Below are 20,068 nucleotides of genomic sequence, written 5' to 3'. Positions count from 1 at the left end.
ATCTAATTTGTTTATGCTGAAACAACCAGGAAGCTACGTTTTTTGACTGAAAAGCTGTCAACTTCATGTGAAACAAAGTTTTTCCAGCACGATTCAATTAAAAATTCGTAACGAACGCTAACAGTTGAGGCCGTAACACGGAAACTCTCCTCAGATATAACGTCAAGCATTCCTATCGTGGCTCTCAATAAATATAATTCCAAAATAAAACGAATATCATCAAAGGTCGATAACATTTGATCACAAACCTAATTGAATCCATGCAAATGGCGAGGGATGGAGTCAATTACGTATGAGACGCTGATTCGTTACAACACTCCGGCAAGCCAAAGTTTTCCATCCGGGACATACTAGTAATAATGTAGGAGGAATATGGATTTACAATATCAAAGGAATTTAATATAGGAAAATTAATTTTCATATAATTATTATGTTATTCAATAGTGACAAAATTGATGGATATAATGATGGATACGAATGAAAAACGATATAGAACCCCACAGGATGTTTGTGCGTCGGCGTCCAGAACAGATGTATTTCTGTATTCCCGAATAAAAAAACGTGTTCCTCTAAAAGACCTTACGGTTCCTGGGGACACCAACTTCTCAAAGAAGATGGCATGTTCAGCTCAACGAGTATTACGGGCTCGCTAAGAATAGGTTCGTCGTAAATTTGTAAGCGGTAGAAGTGGGAGCGAGAGGTATTGCTGAATGTCTCTATAACCTACTAAAAGACTCTGGCCTGTCCAGAACCAACAACAATTCATTTTTTTAATGTAGTTCGAATGCAGCTCTAGTAGGCAAATATCAAATTTGTTTAGATAGCTAGAGGAGCTTGGATGGTTGAGGTGAGCATTTAATGCGCCTTAGATAGCGGCCCCTTAAACCTACACCTGGGTCGCAAATCCCAGGGACTGTTGAAGTTCCTCTGTCTGCAACGTGAATCCATTGAATGATAAGAAGTTTTGTCGGTAACAATTCACAAGAGATATATATGTGTTTGTCACAGACTGAGAACAATTTAAAACAGGCGGTTCATTATCAGAGTCCGACATGTTGAGTTTTTAAATGATCAGTGAGCACACGAGACAGGGTTACAAGCGGGGTTCCGAGAGCAAGGGTGTCAGTCAACGATAAAACGCACTACTCATAGTCACACTGACATAGGCAGCTAACCAAACTATTTGACGTTTGAAAAGTCGAAAAGCATCCATGCAGCTATACGGCGTTGCCAATTAAAAAAACGTATGTGTTATACTTAATATAAAAAAAATTTGACAGAATGTATATTTCAACTGATATTTGATGAGTATGTCACAGAAAACTTAATAGAGAAAACTTTGATGTATTTTTTTTATACAATACATTATATTATGTATATAAAGTATTGTACAATTACAAATATTCAAAATAATTACTTTTTCTTATATACCGTATATCTTAGTTACTTGGTCATTACTTAAGTGAATTTAAAAATATATGTCAGGATGGAAGGCATATACTTGTCGTGTAGTATAAATGTAGACCCCACGATAGGATCTACTCGATTACTTAACTAAGACCGGAACCCTTTGATCTCAACTCGCCAACAATTTACATTAGGAAAATGAAAATAAATACTTTAATAATATAAATCTATGTTAACTATACAAATATATTCTACTGTAGAATCTATATTTAAAGCATTGCGAAGGATTTAGGTATGTAGAAATTCAAAAGACTATAATTGTACGTAGTAAAAAATGTTCATATTAATAAACGCTTGCATATTTTTTATGCATCTAAGTAGTATTTTCCATTGTAATATAATTTCATATGCATCCTACACAACACAAATGAAAGTTTGGAAATATGAGGAGAATACTCAATAAAAACAATCGTATAAACTCGGAGCTGGTTGTCAAACGTCGCGAGTATATGTTCTGACAAAATGATATATTTATGTATATGTACTTATGTAAGCCGTTCATTTATAGATTTTGTGAGCATTAATATATAAATGAAATGAATAGCGTACACTGAGAATTAATTAAAGATTATATTATAACTTTGGGAAATCTACTAAAAGAAACCAAACTTAATATGGAGACTTCTAGAAGGATTCCTTCCATTAAAGGACACCTTTAAGAAAAATCGAAGAAAAAAATGCTATAAATGTAGGTTTCTTAAGAAAATTCATTACAGATGTGAATATTAAGTATTATTATACTATCGCAGCAATAGAATAACAATGTTATGTTATCTCCGTTGTATTGCATACTTCTGTTTAAGAAGAGCACTTTGAAGCAAACACTTTGCTTTTTATAAAAATGGTATTCAAAAATGAACAATTTTCCTACAGTTCTCAAAACATAACTGGAGACGGCAATAGTCTAACATAGATTCACGTACCTACTTTATGATTTTGTCAAAGTAATGTGGTGTCCGAAATATACATTTTAAACAAACTTCAAAAAATCGATAAGGATCTCAGTTCGTCGGAATTTTTTCATCATTCATCATCTAACTCGATGAATTCAATAAAAAATACGTAATCAGTATGAAACTAAACTAAAATTTCATATATCCTTAGCACAAGTAAGACCACAAGATGTACGATCGAATATTCCTTAGATAAATAATGATATCAATACAAAAACGTCGTTTGGAGCAGTATGGATAGGGACTGCACTCAGGTTCAAAATAAATAACTACGTTAACGTGTTTCCTGATACAGACAAAAGCATTTAGTCGTCAAAAGGGTTATTAACCTGCAATTATTCTATTTACTTAGAAATATAGTCTTAATCCTGTTTTATTCCAAAATTCGAATCTGGTAAGACATTATGGTGATTTTCTTTGTTTTTTAAGTTTTGTTGAAGCTGAACTGGACACTTGTTCTAGACTACGTTATGAATGGCTTAATTTCAAACTTTATTGGCAAATCTATCAACTTAAGTACTATTAAAAATGTGTTAGTTTTTTGATTACACTTTAATAACTGCCCACATTATTAAATACATGTTGCATTGCTTGTTAACATAGCGTTGAATCAATTCATCATCGAGTAACATGACGGAATTAGTTTACGGAAGATCTTTCAAGAATAAGCGATCTTAGTATGGATACGCAATCTAATGTCAGTCAACGCAACAAAAGTAAATAGACCACTGACTGTCAATGCAGTACAGAACTTTCAGAAATGCGGTCTAAAATGACTCACATTAGCTCACTCCTGGAAAAATATGTGAGCTTGTTATGAACAGAATGACAGAAGATTGCAGGATGGTATTTCGGATATAAAAACTCAACTATCTGACATAAAAACCGCTACTGAACATAATTTAAATTCTGTACAAAATATAAGGTAGATGGTGTAATCGGTCATATCAATGAAATAAAACTGTCCACTGCCACTGCCACTTGGATGAATCGATTGTTGCTTGTGAAAATAAAATAAAACCCCTTGAAGCTGAATTCATAAAGATAAAACAATCTTCAGAAGCACCGGGTTACTCGCAAAATAAGATTACCTTTTGTGAACAAATTGTCAAGGAGGTACAAAGACGCAGTAACAGGAAGAAAAACATTATTCTTGTTGGTCTGCCAGAACAAAAGCATTCTCAAGCGGAGGAAAGAAGACCGAAGGACGAAACCGATGTCCTAAACGTCCTCTGTTGACTTAACATAGACATTCCGAAACCCATCAACATTTTCAGAGTTGGTAAACTTAACCAAAAAAGAACCCGTAAAGTTAAGGTGTGTTTCGATATACTGGGTCCAGCCAAAGTACTGCTCTGGAATAAAGAAAGGCTTCCTTGGGAAATAAAAAGGTACTCGGATCAAACACCTGCACAGCTAAATTTTATACAAACAGTCAAAAATAATCTGAAGCTACGAGAGGAAAAAGAGAAACAGGACTTACTATCAAAAACATAAATGGAACACCAACTATTGTAAGAGTTGGTTAAAAAAACTGAAAATCACTAGCGCACCGAATATACCAAATATTTTAAATATAAACACGCGTAAGATACTACAAGATTATCGAGATATTCCATCAAAAAAGGCCCGCTTCTCTTTTCTTTATCCAAATGCTCGAAGTATACGCAAAAAGGTAAGTTTGATGAATTAAAATGTATCATTCGTGCCATCCCAAACACCATACATGTCATTTTGATAACAGAAATTTGGATAAGTACAGAAAGGCAAACATTGCAACTTCAGCTACCTAACTACAAACATCACTACAATATTCGGGATGACTCAGTTGGCGGTGGAGTGTCCGCTTATATCCATAACGATTTTAAACATAGCCTATCGTACAACAAATACATCGGAGGAAACAATTATCTATGGATAAAATTGGAGAAATGTGGCCTAGAGGTGAGAGTTGTAAATCCTGGAAATATTAACGAAAACTTTTTGGAGAGTATGAGTCGCAATTAGAATCAAGACGTAGAGCAATAGTATTTGGAGATTTTAATATAGATTTGTTGGACAAAAATCAGAAATATAAACGATATAAAGAGGTTTTAAAGGTAGTTGCTAATAAGGTTAAGAAAACACAAAATTACTAATAAGGTTAAGAAATACTATTTTACAAGAGAATGTGAAACAAGAAAATTAATACTGGACCACGGGAGCACTAACTTAACTGAAGATACTTTCAATATGATACTCTTTAACTCTCTACTATCCGACCATAAGCAAATATAGGTAGAAATAAATAAAATTAAACCACGTCCTAAAACATAGTGTCAGTATGAGGTGTGTCAGTGTTATTGCAAATACTATGACCGCGTTGAACAAAAGATATCTCAACTAATAAATAGGAAATATACACAGCTTGAGAATGAAATCAAGCTGTGCTTCGATATCAGCAAATTACGGAAAACCAAGATCCTAAATCCACCACAGAAAGATTGGATAAATAAGAATATTATTTCTGAGATTAATGAAAGAAATCTGTTGTGGCAGAGGTATAAGGATAATCCGAGTGAAGAGGCGTTGAAGAGAGATTTTGTTGAGAAAAGACGACATGTAGCCAAATTAATTCGCGAGACAAAAGATCAATACTACTTTAAAGAATTTGACAAATGCTGTAACAAACCAAAGAAAAAGTGGACATTCATAAATACTTTAGCGGCTAATAAATTTACTTGTTATAGTTTTCCTACTGAGCTTAAAACTGGTTCTCAAGTAGTGACAGTTCCTCATAGCATTTGTTAGAAATCTGTTATGTAATGAACTAACTGAGTGTTTTAATGTACTAATGTGTGGCGGTACATTTCCAAATAAGTTAAAAATCGCAAAGGTTACGCCCATTTATAAGTCGGGATCTAACGCAGACCCAGGTAACAATAGACCCATATCGGTGCTCAGTCTTGTCAAAAATTTTTGATAAAATATTATACACGCAATTACAAAATTATCTAAAATCAATTGAATTTATTTCTAATCATCAATACGGTTTCAGACCCAAAAGTAATACAACTACGGCTACCATCGACCTTGTCACTAAACTAAAACAAAACATTGACCGCAAGAACGTAGCATTAGGGATTTTTATCGACCTCAAAAAGGCCTTTGACACAGTAAGTCATCAGCTACTTTTAAAAAAGCTAAAATCCATAGGTGTCACTGGTGGAGCACTTAAAATATTTGAATCATATCTCACAGATGGAACCCAAATAGTAAAGTCGGACAAAATTCAAAGTAATGCATTACCAATTACCTGCGGAATGCCACAAGGTTCAATGCTCGGGCCTCTCCTGTTTGTTACATCTATACATATAATAAGACAGTAAAAATCGAATGCCTATACATTAAATATTTTTCCAAAAAACTGATAGGAGGCCATTAAAGAAGAGTCATAGAAACCAAAAAAACAATTTTTGGAATTTTTGTCTGTCTTGTACGTTATAACTTCAAAACCACTCTACGGATTTGAACGCGATTTTCACAGTTGGATGGAAAAAACATGTTCTAATATATGTTAATCTTAATATTAAAACTTATGAGAGCTAATAAAAATAAGAAATAACGCAGTGGGCGCGGGCGCCGTTGAAGTGTTGAACACTGTGTTCGATAGGTGACGTTGATAAAATAAGTCATCAACCTACATCGCGGTGTTAAGATTCTCCGTTGTGTAATGACTACCATGCGGTTCGAAAGTTCATTGTAGTTAGTTGGTTGTGGTTCTTTATCATTTTTTATCATCCCTTTTCTGTATGTAATTATTTTAAGTTTGATATACATGGTTATGCAAAAAGCGACCAACACTCGGGCGGAGCCGCAGGCAGCAGCTAGTATATAAATAATATATTTGAGCTAGGCTTACATGATCATATGATACGTCCTTATTTTATTTCGGACCTTCCATTCAAGACTTAATATCTAAAGCTCAAGAGCATCTTAACACTTTATATATATAGTTGGTTCAAATATAACTTGTTCACCATTAACATAACATCGTATGACATTTTTAAACCCAAAAATAAACGAATAGCTACATTTTCTCCTCTTACAATTAACGGTGAACGCATTCAACAGTAAACTCACGAAAAGTATCTCGGTCTCCATATTGACAGTCAACCAAATTGGAATACCCATTTGCATCAAATTAAAAGCAAATTAACATCACTGCGCGGCTCACTCGGTAGTATTACAAAATGCATCCCTCGTACCATAAGATATACAATTTACAATGCTTTAGTCAAACCACACCTATTATATCTTATCGAGATACGGGGAACCGCAGCCAAATCTCAATTAAATAAATTGCAATGTCAACGAAATAAAATAATAAAACTACTTTTTAATTATCACTTTCTAACGCCTACAACAAAAATTTACAAAGAAACTAAATTAATAAACATACAAAAATTGTACAAATATAATATATGCATATTTATTCGAAAATATTTTGATAGGGCTATCCATACTAATCTTTCGTTCTTAAAACATAAACAAGTTTCTGATCGTAGCAGTCGACGGGCTAGTCACCTCGTCGTACCGACACATCGCACGTCATATGGCAAAACAATGATAACAGTCCACGGAGCGCGGCTGTATAAAAATATACCTCACATATTAAAAATGCTGACTTATTTCATATATTTAAAAAACTTTTATCGAATTATTGTTTATTGAACAATAATTGAATTCTATTCGTCATAAAAATTTGAATGGATTTGTGAGATGGTACGAATCCGAGGTATTGATTTTGCTTATTTTTGTTTTTGTTTTTGCATGTAAATTTGTTCTTTGTTTTTTAAGCATTTACATAATATTATACTAATCCATACTAATATTATAAATGCGAAAGTAACTCTGTCTGTCTGTCTGTCTGTTACTCAATCACGCCTAAACTACTGAAACAATTTGCACGAAATTTGGTATGGAGATACTTTGATACCCGAGAAAGGACATGGGTACTTTTTACTCCGGGAAAATGACGCATTTTCATGGGAAAATTCAGGTGGGTCGATCGCTTTTACCCTTAAACTACTGAACAGATTTAAATGAAATTTGGTAAGGAGATAGTTCGATACTTAAGAAAGGACATGAGTTACTTTTGACCGCGGGAAAACAACGCATTCCCATGGGAAAAATTACTTTTCTGGCCAAGGAAGGAAAAACAAACAACATCGTATATAAAAAAGTATTGCAGTAACCTATCTTCTTCTAGCAAAAACTAGTAGTACATATATTGGCAACGACGATAAATTGTACTAAATGCTGTAATTTATTGTTATCACATAAGTGACAATGTTTTTGTCTTTGTTGATAATGAAGTTCTTTAAACCAAAAAAAAAATATTGATTACAATACAATACAATTTAAAACATAATTATTTATTCATAGATTTGTATTATTAAATTTTATTGAATATTATTAAAACATGAAAAAACTTAATTAACTTTCAACATCAAATAAATATTAGTTATGGACTTTCCCAACATTATCAATTATCATGTCTGGGCATAAATCGGACAATCGAGCCATCTCTTGGTTGTAAATTAAAAGCGTGCGGTTTCAAAACCACAGGGTCCATAGTTTTCGTACATTTGGCGACCTTGTAGTTTGACACAATGTCAAAGATCAGAATTCTAAGGTCTCTAAATATAAATAAAGAATAATATTATGCTCCTAATTTATCTATTTAGTAAAGTTTACTTTTCTGTGGTCAGAAAAGTGGTTTTCTTCAAATAATTAAGTAATATGATGACAATAGTTACTCCTTATTAAATAAAAACCATTTTTATAATAATACATTCTTTTTGTTTTTAAAGTAACAACGAATTGATCAGATCAATGTACTGTCACAGTCTCGTATTGAAAGCAGAATATTATTTGATTGAAAAGGACAAATTGCAATTAGCGAAAACTATATTTTATTGGCTGATAAAAGAAATATTTCAAGAGATTAGATTTAAACTTCTATACAAATGTTCTACACATATGACTCCCGATAAGAAAAGACATGTTGTGAGCCACACATAGCATCCAAGTAATTTAGCAGTGTCATGCAACGCACTTTGATGACATCAATTATAATACAAAGTTGTTGCCAGCAGAATTAAGTTTCACAGATAACGTTTATGAGATATGGAAAAGTTTGACAAAAGAAATAATAACATTTAGGAAGCACGAACATACAAAGAAAAATAATCATCATCTGAACTATTAACTTGAAAAATACGTCTATCGTTAAGAATAAATGATTTGATACAATAGGTCTTTTAGCAGTCTTTAAAATTTTACGATTGTCAATGAATATATGTGTCCTATATACTGTATTATTATAATTATATTCTGTTTTACAAGAAAAGAAAACTAAAAAGAAAAGAGGAGTTTGAATTCTCGACAAAAAACGAAAAGTTTCTTAGCTATAAATTGACAGAAAAATAAATCATGATTTTCAAATACGGACCTTTGAAACTGTCAGTTTTAAAGTAAACGCTGAAAATTCTTACTAAAGATACTTGAAGCTACGTAACCCCAGTCAAACGAATGCTGAGTACATATTTGTAATGCTATCTTTATAATCCCTAAATTCAATATACAGGGTGTCCCAAAATGATCACGTCCCAGTGACACAGGAGTTAGATGAGCTCGAGATCTATCAGAAAATTACAATTTGAACTCAATAAAAATATCACAGTTTTCACAGAGATGGTTATTTAAACCTCCACAACATCCATAGCTGGCAGTTGGAACACCCACACGAGATGAGAGAAGACCGAGCCCAACACCAGTTTAAGATAAATTTATGGACTGGTATCGTAAATGGCCAAATAATAGGTCCAATTGTGCTGCCTCCGATCTTAAATGGCGATAGTTACCTGCAATTTTTAGAGGAAGAACTACCTCTTCTTCTCGAAGTTGTGCCATTAGCATTGAGAAGAAGGATGTGGTTTCAAATTGATGGGTGCCCAGCCCACTATGCTCGCAACGTCCGAGCACACCTTGACCAAACGTTCCCAGGAAGATGGATCGGCCGTTTGGGACCAATTTTATGGCCACGGCGATCACTAAATCTAAATCCCTTAGATTTTTTCTTTTGGGGATGCTTAAAAGACAAAGTTTATTCCAAACCTATCAGAACACAAGAAGAACTGCGGCTACGTTTAAATAAAGCGGCTCAAGAAATTTCACAAATAAGTTTAAGGCGTCTCAAAAGCTCATTCCTTAAAAGATGCCGTTTGTGTGTTAGAGTACACGGCAGGCAGTTGGAACATTTGCTGTAATAAAAAAACTGGTATTGTTTTAAAAATCTCTTATGATAATTCCTTTTAACAATTTTATTGTTTTATTCCGCACTTAGTACTGATAGGGCCTTAATGAGAAAAAAATGAAATGTTAAAGTTTTTGCCAAAAACTCACTAGTGTTCTACCATTCCTGAATCAGCATTAAGTAGACCACTTTTTAAAATTATTTGCAAACTCGGTGTCATACAGTTTTTGTTCACACCACCTAGTCAAAGTTAGTGTTTGTCTTTTCACAAAGTCATGAGTCACAGTAAAACATTTTTTTTTTAAATTAAAGTATTTCTCGGTAAAATAATAATTCTTATATTTAGATAAGCTATTCAAGATGTCAGAACAATAAAAAAATTATGTGATATTTTTCCTGAGGTCAAATTGTGATTTTCTGATAGATCTCGAGCTCATCTAACTATTGTGTCACTGGGACGTGGTCATTTTGACACATCCTGTATATTGCTCAGAGGGAAAACGATATTATAAATGGGCAACTAGGTATTGTAATATCTCTTTAGTGTATTTGCAATGAATATTAATATCGTTTTAATATATTATAACAACATTTAGTCCCCGCAACACGATATAGTATGTTTTGAAATATTCATCTGTGTTTGAGTATTATTGAAAATAAGCTGAAATTTAATATTATTGATATTACAAAATGATTTCAATACAAAAGTTCCACCCCTCAGGAAATATTCGGAACGCTTTATATATAAAGTTCGACAACGTACCGGTTAATGGAAATAATCAATGTAAATTAATCAACAGTGGAACGCTTCAAAAACCTCCAAATGAAATGAGGGAACTTTAATACTTAAATGACGCTGAGTGTTAACGTTAAAGTGATCCCTATAACTTCGATTTTTCCTCAATACATAATAATATATTGCATAATATAGGTTTATTAAAAATATATTATTGTACGTAAGAATAGGACGGCGGAAAAGTTTAAAACTAATAAACAATAACAAAAATAGACGTAATAAAATTTACACTTAATAACATCACAATAAAAATCATTGTTGTAAATTTGAAGCAGCCGTTTTTATTTCTATTTCATTTCACCAACAATGAATGACTCAAAACGTAATAAACACAATACACCTTAAAAATACATATTTCCCTTTTGTAGCTATTTATTTTCCTTTTGCGGTACAAAATCTCCTTTAACCATAAAATACGTTAACAATTCCCAGAAGCATACTAAAATATGAAAATATCTATGTCGGTGTAAGAAGCACTTTGTCGTTTAAATGAAACTAATATATTTCGAATATACTACGCGAATTTTCTTATTTTAAAAACTACTTAATCCCGACGTTTCGGTTACTTTTCAGTAACCGTGATCACGGGCAGACGAGATGTAAAAGAAACCTCGGGATTATGTAGGTTTAAAAATAATAAAATTCGCGTAGTATATTATTTTCATTTAAATGAATAAAACTCGCGAAAGTCTTGGATCTTAGCACTTTTTCGTTTCTTAAAAGATTGACGTCAGCAATTCTGACGTCATCAATGACTTTATTCTTGTCTGTCGTCATGCTCTAAGGCTGTTGAAGGTGGTCACCTCATAGCCGGCTCGATCCACACAACGGTTCAGGCGAAATTCCTAGTAATCTGCACTCACGTCTCTTTTATACCAACCAACACTCATTGTTGTGACTACAATTGTACAGGTTATACCTGATAATTCCAACTACCCCCAATTATTAGTTCAAACAAGAAGAATTGCGCCAATACGGCCAATCTGACGGTTGGTGCGCACTCTGCATCACCCTGCAATCCTATAACAATCTTTTTTTAATTTTTTTTTTATATATTGCGCTTGTAGTCGATGTGGTTTAGAACGTGACGTATTTGGTTAAGATTCCTCAGTCATCTGAGACGAGAAAGACTAATCGTTATAAGTCGATATGTACAAGAAAGCGCCTCACAGCAGTTTACTTATATTTAAAGCGGCAGAGAAAATATAAAGACGCTATGAATTCTAGATCAAAGACCAATGCTTGGGGCCTTTAAGAGTCTTATATCAGTCATTCCAATATATAGAATAATCGACTTCTGTACATGCATATAGCACTCTACATATAAAAAAATCATTATACAAAAATACTACTGCATTTATGACCGCCATCTTGTTATTGTATTGTATCTTGTTCTTATCTTGTTATCTTGTACTATTTAAAAATTACATACGGCCCTATAAAAGTCATTGAAGGAACTAATAGTCTAGTATTGACGATTCAAATAAACTTAGTTTATATTATATAAGGTCGCTATTATTACATAACGGCTCGCGAATGAGATAATACGTTATAGAAGATCCAACCAAAATGATCACCGAAATTGTTGTGATTCTACTGACTTCTCTCATAGTATATTTTATTTATATACACAAAAGCATTCATAAATATTTCGATGATCGCGGCATAAAATATTTATCCGGTGTTCCTTTTTTTGGCAATAATTTAAAAAGCTCGTTTCTAAAAAGCCATGTTCTGGAAGACCTTGAAGCTGTATACAAAGATTTCTCAGAGGAAAGGTAAGTCTAAAATACCTTCGCAGATCAAGAAATTGTTCTTTATATTTTTTCGTTAACAGATATGTGGGCTACATTGAAGGCACGACTAAGATAATAATTATTAGAGATCCTGAGATCACGAGAAATATCACAGTAAAGGATTTTCAACATTTCACTGACCATAAGATTTTCTTCCCGGAAGAAAATGAGCCTCTCTTTGGACGAAGTCTTTTCTTTATGAAAGGTAACACTGTTTATATTGAAACTATGTTTTGTTAAATCCGTTCCTTACAAAACCCTACTAATATTGTAACTTCAACCTGATATAAGTTACATGAATTTAAATAGTAACTCGATTATTTTGACCATAATTATATGTCATGAACAATTAAAAAAAAATTAATAAAATAACTCTTAGGATAAGCACTTGATGTTTATAATCGTTCAAAGACGAACAAATTGTAAATATTATACATGTTACAATTAGGATGTATATTATCTGGGGTGAGAGATCTTCTTGCAGAAAGGAGATAAAGCGTCCAATAACTACAAGCCTGAAAGAATGTCTGTTTAAAATCTAAATATATTTATGAAAACCGTTTCATTAGATCACATACAAGGAAATATTTAAACTTCTGCTATTCTGGCCTTTTCAGAAAATTTCACTTGTTAACATATGTTATCGTATTTTGCGAACACTTGAAATAAAACACAATGTTACCGTATTTTTATTCACCAGTTAATATTATACATTATTATTAATTATAGATTTTATTGTATTTAGGTGAGAGATGGCACAGCATGCGAACAACCCTTAGCCCAGCGTTCACCAGCTCCAAGATGCGACTAATGATGCCGTTCATGAGCGAAATCAGTTCCAACATTGTAGAATATCTAAAAGGTATCTATCTATATTTATTTATTTATCTATATGTATGTTGTATTATATATTGAAGTTTTTAGTAATATGGATACAAAGACATTTATCCTAATAATCGACTTAACTGTAACTTCGATTGAAATTACAATGACCTCTTCATGAAGGAATTAACTTTAAGGATTGCTTTATGTTTATCGTAGACCTTGTGACGGTTAATGTCGTTTGATTAAATTCCAATGCTAACAAGGAAAGCAATTTAAACAGCAATTATAAGTTACTACAAGCAAAGAATACACTTTCAAATTAATCAAATTCCTATGAGACATTACAAATGTTTATGCTAGTCAGTACGGATTATGTTAACATAACGTTTGCTAACTTTTAATGACGTCTCAATCTAATTAAACTTCGGATGTGAATGTTGTCAAACTCCTCGCGTTTCGTTGCGAATAGGTTTATTCGAAATTATTGTAATCGGAAAATGAAAGTCAGAGCTCGTATCGAGTACAATAATTAAAGTTATAACTGCCGAATGTCTTCATTAGAAGTGTGTTTCTTCTCTAACGCAGGTCACGTAAATGAAGACGTTGATGTTCAAGACCTGATGCGACGATATACGAATGACGTCATTGCGTCGGCTGCCTTCGGTCTTCCGGTGAATTCAGTTAAGGATCGAGACAATGAATTTTTCACCGTCGGCAGAAATCTTTTTACATTTACTTTCTTCCAAAAAATTTATTCGATTCTTGTAGCTTTGTTTCCTAACATTACAAAGGTACATTGAATATTTGAAAATTAATGCATCAAAAGTTAAACGACTTAATACAAAACAAGTGTTTTTTAGAATCTGGGCCTCAGGATATATCCAAATAAAATTATGAACTTCTTTAAAGGAATAGTTGTAAACACGATACAACATAGAGAAAAAAACAATATTCACAGACCTGACATGATACAATTACTGATGGAAGCTTCTAAAGGTGAACAAAAACATTATTTTATATTTATCTGCTAGATAACAATCAGATTGCATTGTACTTAATCTTTTACTCATAATACATTTTATATTTAGGTACATTGAAAGATGAGAGATACGCAAACGGTAACAAATCACAAAATAACGAAGCATTCAAACAAAGACCTGAAAAGGGTGAGTTCACTAAAATATAATGATGCATTTCAATAAAACAACGAAAGTATTTTTTATATCTGTTGGTATCTAATTTATCTATTCTAATTTTAAAAATACTACATATTTTAATAAGCCTCGCAAAATTCATCGTTTGTCATGTTTCAATTCCTACAAAGCTAACTGAAGCATAAAAATATTAATAAAATTAGTATAAAAAATCTAATTTAACAGAAAAAAAGTTAAGATTAAATTGGGGAAATAATCATTACATTTCAGAATGGTCAGTGGAAGAGCTTTCCAGCCAAGTTTTCCTATTCTTTGCCGCTGGATATGAAAGCTCGGCATCAACTTTGGTCATGTGCGTTCATGAATTAGCCCTGAACCCCGATGTCCAAGAGAAGTTGTATCAAGAGATCAAAGAGTTCAAAGAGAAACACGGAGAAATTACCTTCGAGCATATACACAATCTAAAATATCTAGATTGGGTTTTAAGTGGTGAGAACACTCTTCACGATTTATTATCGTCATTTGTTTCTTGCATCTTTGCATTGTATTTGATTGAAATTGATCATTGACATATTTGGTAATAAGGATATCTTTATCAAATTAAAATAGGAACTAATATTGCTTCAGGCTCGTCACCGTTAAGGGTCACCTTACTAATTGACATTGAATCTGATATTCGATAAAGATAAGCAGAGTAAAATTATAATATTTTTGTAGACGTTTAAATCTTATCTCTTGACATTTTTTTATCATTAGAGATTAAAATATATTTTTTGCCAGTCATGACAGTTGCAATTTCTTCTTTTACGCCAAATAACATTTTGATTACAATACTAGACTGACAAATGACACTACATTGCATTCATTGTTATTTTTTATTTTAAAAAGCAGAAATTTTTATCAAAATGGTATTTAGTTATTTTTTGTCAATGTGGACATTAATCACTTAACTTTCATTAAATAGATAAATTAGAGGTACACAGTTTTAATTTATTTATTTTTAGAGACTTCCAGGAAATGGTCGACCATTTTCGTTTTGGATAGAACCTGCACTCTTCCTTATGAACTTCCACCACCCAGAGAAGGGTTGAAGCCTGTACAAGTAAGCTATAACTATAATATAAGTATAACAAACAAAAGTGTTCTTGTGGAAATTTAAATTAAAACCCAATAATATGTCACATGAAAACATTTTTGTTTTATACATATTAATGATATTATTTGTATCCTTGTTTCTATACCTATCTATTTCCTAGCCTATGTTTATGGTTTCAGCTAAAACCTGGAGATGTTGTTTACAACATGGTTAATTGTATCCACAAGGACCCCATTCACCATCCCAACCCTGAAAAGTTTGATCCCGAAAGATTTTCCGATGAGAACAAGCATAAAATCAAACCATTTACATATATGCCTTTTGGCATGGGTCCGCGGAACTGCATTGGTATGGCGTTTCACAAATTAATTTTTAATTCACATTCAACATTTATGTGTTAATGTTACCAGAAATACTTTTTCTTTTTCAGGGATAAGATTCGCGCAACTGGAACTTAAAATTCTGATCTTTGACATTGTGTCAAACTACAAGATTGTCAAATGCACGAAAACTATGGACCCTGTGGTTTTGAAACCGCACGCTTTTAATTTACAACCAAGAGATGGCTCGATTGTCCAATTTGTGCCCAGACATGATAATTGATAATGTTGGGAAAGTCCAAAACTAATATTTATTTGATGTTGAAAGTTAATTAAGTTTTTTCATGTTTTTATAATAAAATTTAATAATACAAATCTATGAATAAATAATTATGTTTTAAATTGTATTGTATTGTAATCAATATTTTTTTTTTGGTTTAAAGAACTTCATTATCAACAAAGACAAAAACATTGTCACTTATGTGATAACAATAAATTACAGCATTTAGTACAATTTATCGTCGTTGCCAATATATGTACTACTAGTTTTTGCTAGAAGAAGATAGGTTACTGCAATACTTTTTTATATACGATGTTTTTTGTTTTTCCTTCCTTGGCCAGAAAAGTAATTTTTCCCATGGGAATGCGTTGTTTTCCCGCGGTCAAAAGTAACTCATGTCCTTTCTTAAGTATCGAACTATCTCCTTACCAAATTTCATTTAAATCTGTTCAGTAGTTTAAGGGTAAAAGCGATCGACCCACCTGAATTTTCCCATGGGAATGCGTCATTTTCCCGGGATATAAAGTAGCCTATGTCCTTTCTCGGGTATCAAAGTATCTCCATACCAAATTTCGTGCAAATTGTTTCAGTAGTTTAGGCGTGATTGAGTAACAGACAGACTGACAGACAGACAGACAAACAGACAGACAGACAGACAGACAGACAGACAGACAGAGTTACTTTCACATTTATAATATTAATATGGATTAGTATAATATTATGTTAATGTAGGTATACTTAAAAAAAACAAAGAACAAATTTACAAGCAAAAACAAAAACAAAAATAAGCAAAATCAATACCTCGGATTCGTATCATCTCACAAATCCATTCAAATTTTTATGACGAATAGAATTCAATTATTGTTCAATAAACAATAATTCGATAAAAGTTTTTTTAAATATATGAAATAAGTCAGCATTTTTAATATGTGAGGTATATTTTTATACAGCCGCGCTCCGTGGACTGTTATCATTGTTTTGCCATATGACGTGCGATGTGTCGGTACGACGAGGTGACTAGCCCGTCGACTGCTACGATCAGAAACTTGTTTATGTTTTAAGAACGAAAGATTAGTATGGATAGCCCTATTAAAATATTTTCGAATAAATATGCATATATTATATTTGTACAATTTTTGTATGTTTATTAATTTAGTTTCTTTGTAAATTTTTGTTGTAGGCGTTAGAAAGTGATAATTAAAAAGTAGTTTTATGATTTTATTTCGTTGGCGTTGCCATTTATTTATTTGAGATATGGCTGCGGTTCCCCGTATCTCGATAAGATATAATAGGTGTGGTTTGACTAAAGCATTATAAATTGTATATCTTATGGTACCAGGGATGCATTTTGTAATACTACCGAGTGAGCCGCCCAGTGATGTTAATTTGCTTTTAATTTGATGCAAATGGGTATTCCAATTTGGTTGACTGTCAATATGGAGACCGAGATACTTTTCGTGAGTTTACTGTTGAATGGGTTCAACGTTAATTGTAAAAGGAGAAAACGTAGCTATTCGTTTATTTTTGGGTTTAAAAATGACATACGATGTTATGTTAATGGTGAACAAGTTATATTGGAACCAACGATGTAAAGTGTTAAGATGCTCTTGAGCTTTAGATATTAAGTCTTGAATGGAAGGTCCAAAATAAAATAAGGACGTATTATATGGCCATGTATGTAAGCCTAGCTCAAATATATTATTTATACACTAGCTGTTGCCTGCGGCTCCGCCCGAGTGTTGGTCGCTTTTTGCATAACCATGTATATCAAACTTAAAATAATTACATACAGAAAAGGGATGATAAAAAATGATAAAGAACCACAACCAACTAACTACAATGAACTTTCGAACCGCCTGGTAGTCATTACACAACGGAGAATCTTAACACCGCGATGTAGGTTGATGACTTATTTTATCAACGTCACCTATCGAACACAGTGTTCAACACTTCAACGGCGCCCGCGCCCACTGCGTTATTTGTTATTTTTGTTACCTCTCATAAGTTTTAATATTAAGATTAACATATATTAGAACATGTTTTTTCCATCCAACTGTGAAAATCGCGTTCAAATCCGTAGAGTGGTTTTGAAGTTATAACGTACAAGACAGACAAAAATTTTAAAATTGTTTTTTTGGTTTCTATGACTCTTCTTTAATGGCCTCCTATCAGTTTTTTGGAAAAATATTTAATGTATAGACATTCGATTTTTACTGTCTTATTATATGTATAGATGTTACAAACAGGAGAGGCCCGAGCATTGAACCTTGTGGCATTCCGCAGGGAATTGGTAATGCACTACTTTGAATTTTGTCCGACTTTACTATTTGGGTTCCATCTGTGAGATATGATTCAAATATTTTAAGTGCTCTACCAGTGAGACCTATGGATTTTAGCTTTTTTAAAAGTAGCTGATGACTTACTGTGTCAAAGGCCTTTTTGAGGTCGATAAAAATCCCTAATGCTACGTTCTTGCGGTCAATGTTTTGTTTTAGTTTAGTGGCAAGGTCGATGGTAGCCGTAGTTGCATTACTTTTGGGTCTGAAACCGTATTGATGATTAGAAATAAATTCAATTGATTTTAGATAATTTTGTAATTGCGTGTATAATATTTTTTCAAAAATTTTTGACAAGACTGAGCACCGATATGGGTCTATAGTTACCTGGGTCTGTGGTAGATCCCGACTTATAAATGGGCGTAACCTTTGCGATTTTTAACTTATTTGGAAATGTACCGCCACACATTAGTACATTAAAACACTCAGTTAGTTCATTACATATCAGATTTCTTACAAATTTAATAGCTTTTGTACTTATTCCATCCAAACCAACACTACAATTTGAGTCCAGTTTAACAATTATATTTTAGATTTCTTCCTCGGTACAGGGATCAAAAGACGAAATATTTTTTTTTGGTAGGGTAGTTGGCGTCGTAGCATGAAAAAATTGGTATAGTAATGTTTAGGAATACATTCGGCCAGCTGGAGCCCAACTTTTGAGAAGTACTCGTTAAATACCTGACATATGCTATGAGGATCTGTCACTACTTGAGAACCAGTTTTGAGCTCAGTAGGAAAACTATTACAAGTAAATTTATTAGCCGCTAAAGTATTTATCAATGTCCACTTTTTCTTTGGTTTGTTACAGCATTTGTCGAATTCTTTAAAGTAGTATTGATATTTTGTCTCGCGAATTAATTTGGCTACATGTCGTCTTTTCTCAACAAAATCTCTCTTCAACGCCTCTTCACTCGGATTATCCTTATACCTCTGCCACAACAGATTTCTTTCATTAATCTCAGAAATAATATTCTTATTTATCCAATCTTTCTGTGGTGGATTTAGGAACTTGGTTTTCCGTACTTTGTTGATATCTAAGCATAGCTTGATTTCATTCTCAAGCTGTGTATATTTACTATTTATTAGTTGAGATATCTTTTGTTCAACGCGGTCATAGTATTTGCAATAACACTGACACACCTCATACTGACTGTATGTTTTAGGAGGTGGTTTAATTTTATTTATTTCTACATATATTTGGTTATGGTCGGATAGTAGAGAGTTAAAGAGTATCATATTAAAAGTATCTTCAGTTAAGTTAGTGCTCACGTGGTCCAGTATTGATTTTCTTGTTTCACATTCTCTTTTAAAAAAGGATTTCTTAACCTTAGGCCAACTCTAGGCCACATTTCTCCAATTTTATCCATAGATAATTGTTTCCTCCGATGTATTTGTTGTACGATAGGCTATGTTTAAAACCGTTATGGATATATGCGGACACTCCACCGCCAACTGAGTCATCCCGAATATTGTAGTGATGTTTGTAGTTAGGTAGCTGAAGTTGCAATGTTTGCCTTTCTGTACTTATCCAAATTTCTGTTATCAAAATGACATGTATGGTGTTTGGGACGGCACGAATGATACATTTTAATTCATCAAATTTCCCTTTTTTGCGTATACTTCGAGCATTTGGATAAAGAAAAGAGAAGCGGGCCTTTTTTGATGGAATATCTCGATAATCTTGTAGTATCATATGCGTGTTTATATTTAAAATATTTGGTATATTCGGTGCGCTAGTGATT

At 32.8% G+C, this 20,068-nt stretch overlaps 1 protein-coding gene across 1 annotated transcript; it reads left to right on the top strand.

Moving 5' to 3' along the window:
* The first annotated feature begins 12,021 nt into the window (after nucleotides 1-12,021).
* Nucleotides 12,022-16,029, top strand: LOC116776540 (probable cytochrome P450 9f2). The gene is made up of 10 exons (XM_061521298.1): nucleotides 12,022-12,294; nucleotides 12,354-12,517; nucleotides 13,058-13,174; nucleotides 13,723-13,928; nucleotides 13,998-14,133; nucleotides 14,226-14,303; nucleotides 14,562-14,780; nucleotides 15,296-15,393; nucleotides 15,567-15,735; nucleotides 15,818-16,029. Exons 1-10 carry the CDS (start codon nucleotides 12,086-12,088, stop codon nucleotides 15,988-15,990), a joined length of 1,569 nt encoding a protein of 522 aa, XP_061377282.1. The 5' UTR covers nucleotides 12,022-12,085; the 3' UTR covers nucleotides 15,991-16,029.
* The last annotated feature ends 4,039 nt before the right edge of the window (nucleotides 16,030-20,068 follow it).

Source organism: Danaus plexippus, chromosome 8 (assembly GCF_018135715.1).
Source record: "Danaus plexippus chromosome 8, MEX_DaPlex, whole genome shotgun sequence".
Classification (NCBI taxonomy): Eukaryota; Metazoa; Arthropoda; class Insecta; order Lepidoptera; family Nymphalidae; genus Danaus; species Danaus plexippus.
Note: the sequence above shows the minus strand (reverse complement) of the source record. Positions and strands in the feature narration are given on the sequence as shown.

Excerpts from the sequence above, each read along its gene's own strand:
- LOC116776540 (XM_061521298.1), top strand. The coding sequence starts at position 12,086 with ATGATCACCGAAATTGTTGTGATTCTACTGACTTCTCTCATAGTATAT. Across the intron at positions 12,295-12,353 it reads AAAGATTTCTCAGAGGAAAG|ATATGTGGGCTACATTGAAG; the intron begins GTAAGTCTAAAA and ends TTTCGTTAACAG. Across the intron at positions 14,304-14,561 it reads CAAACAAAGACCTGAAAAGG|AATGGTCAGTGGAAGAGCTT; the intron begins GTGAGTTCACTA and ends ATTACATTTCAG.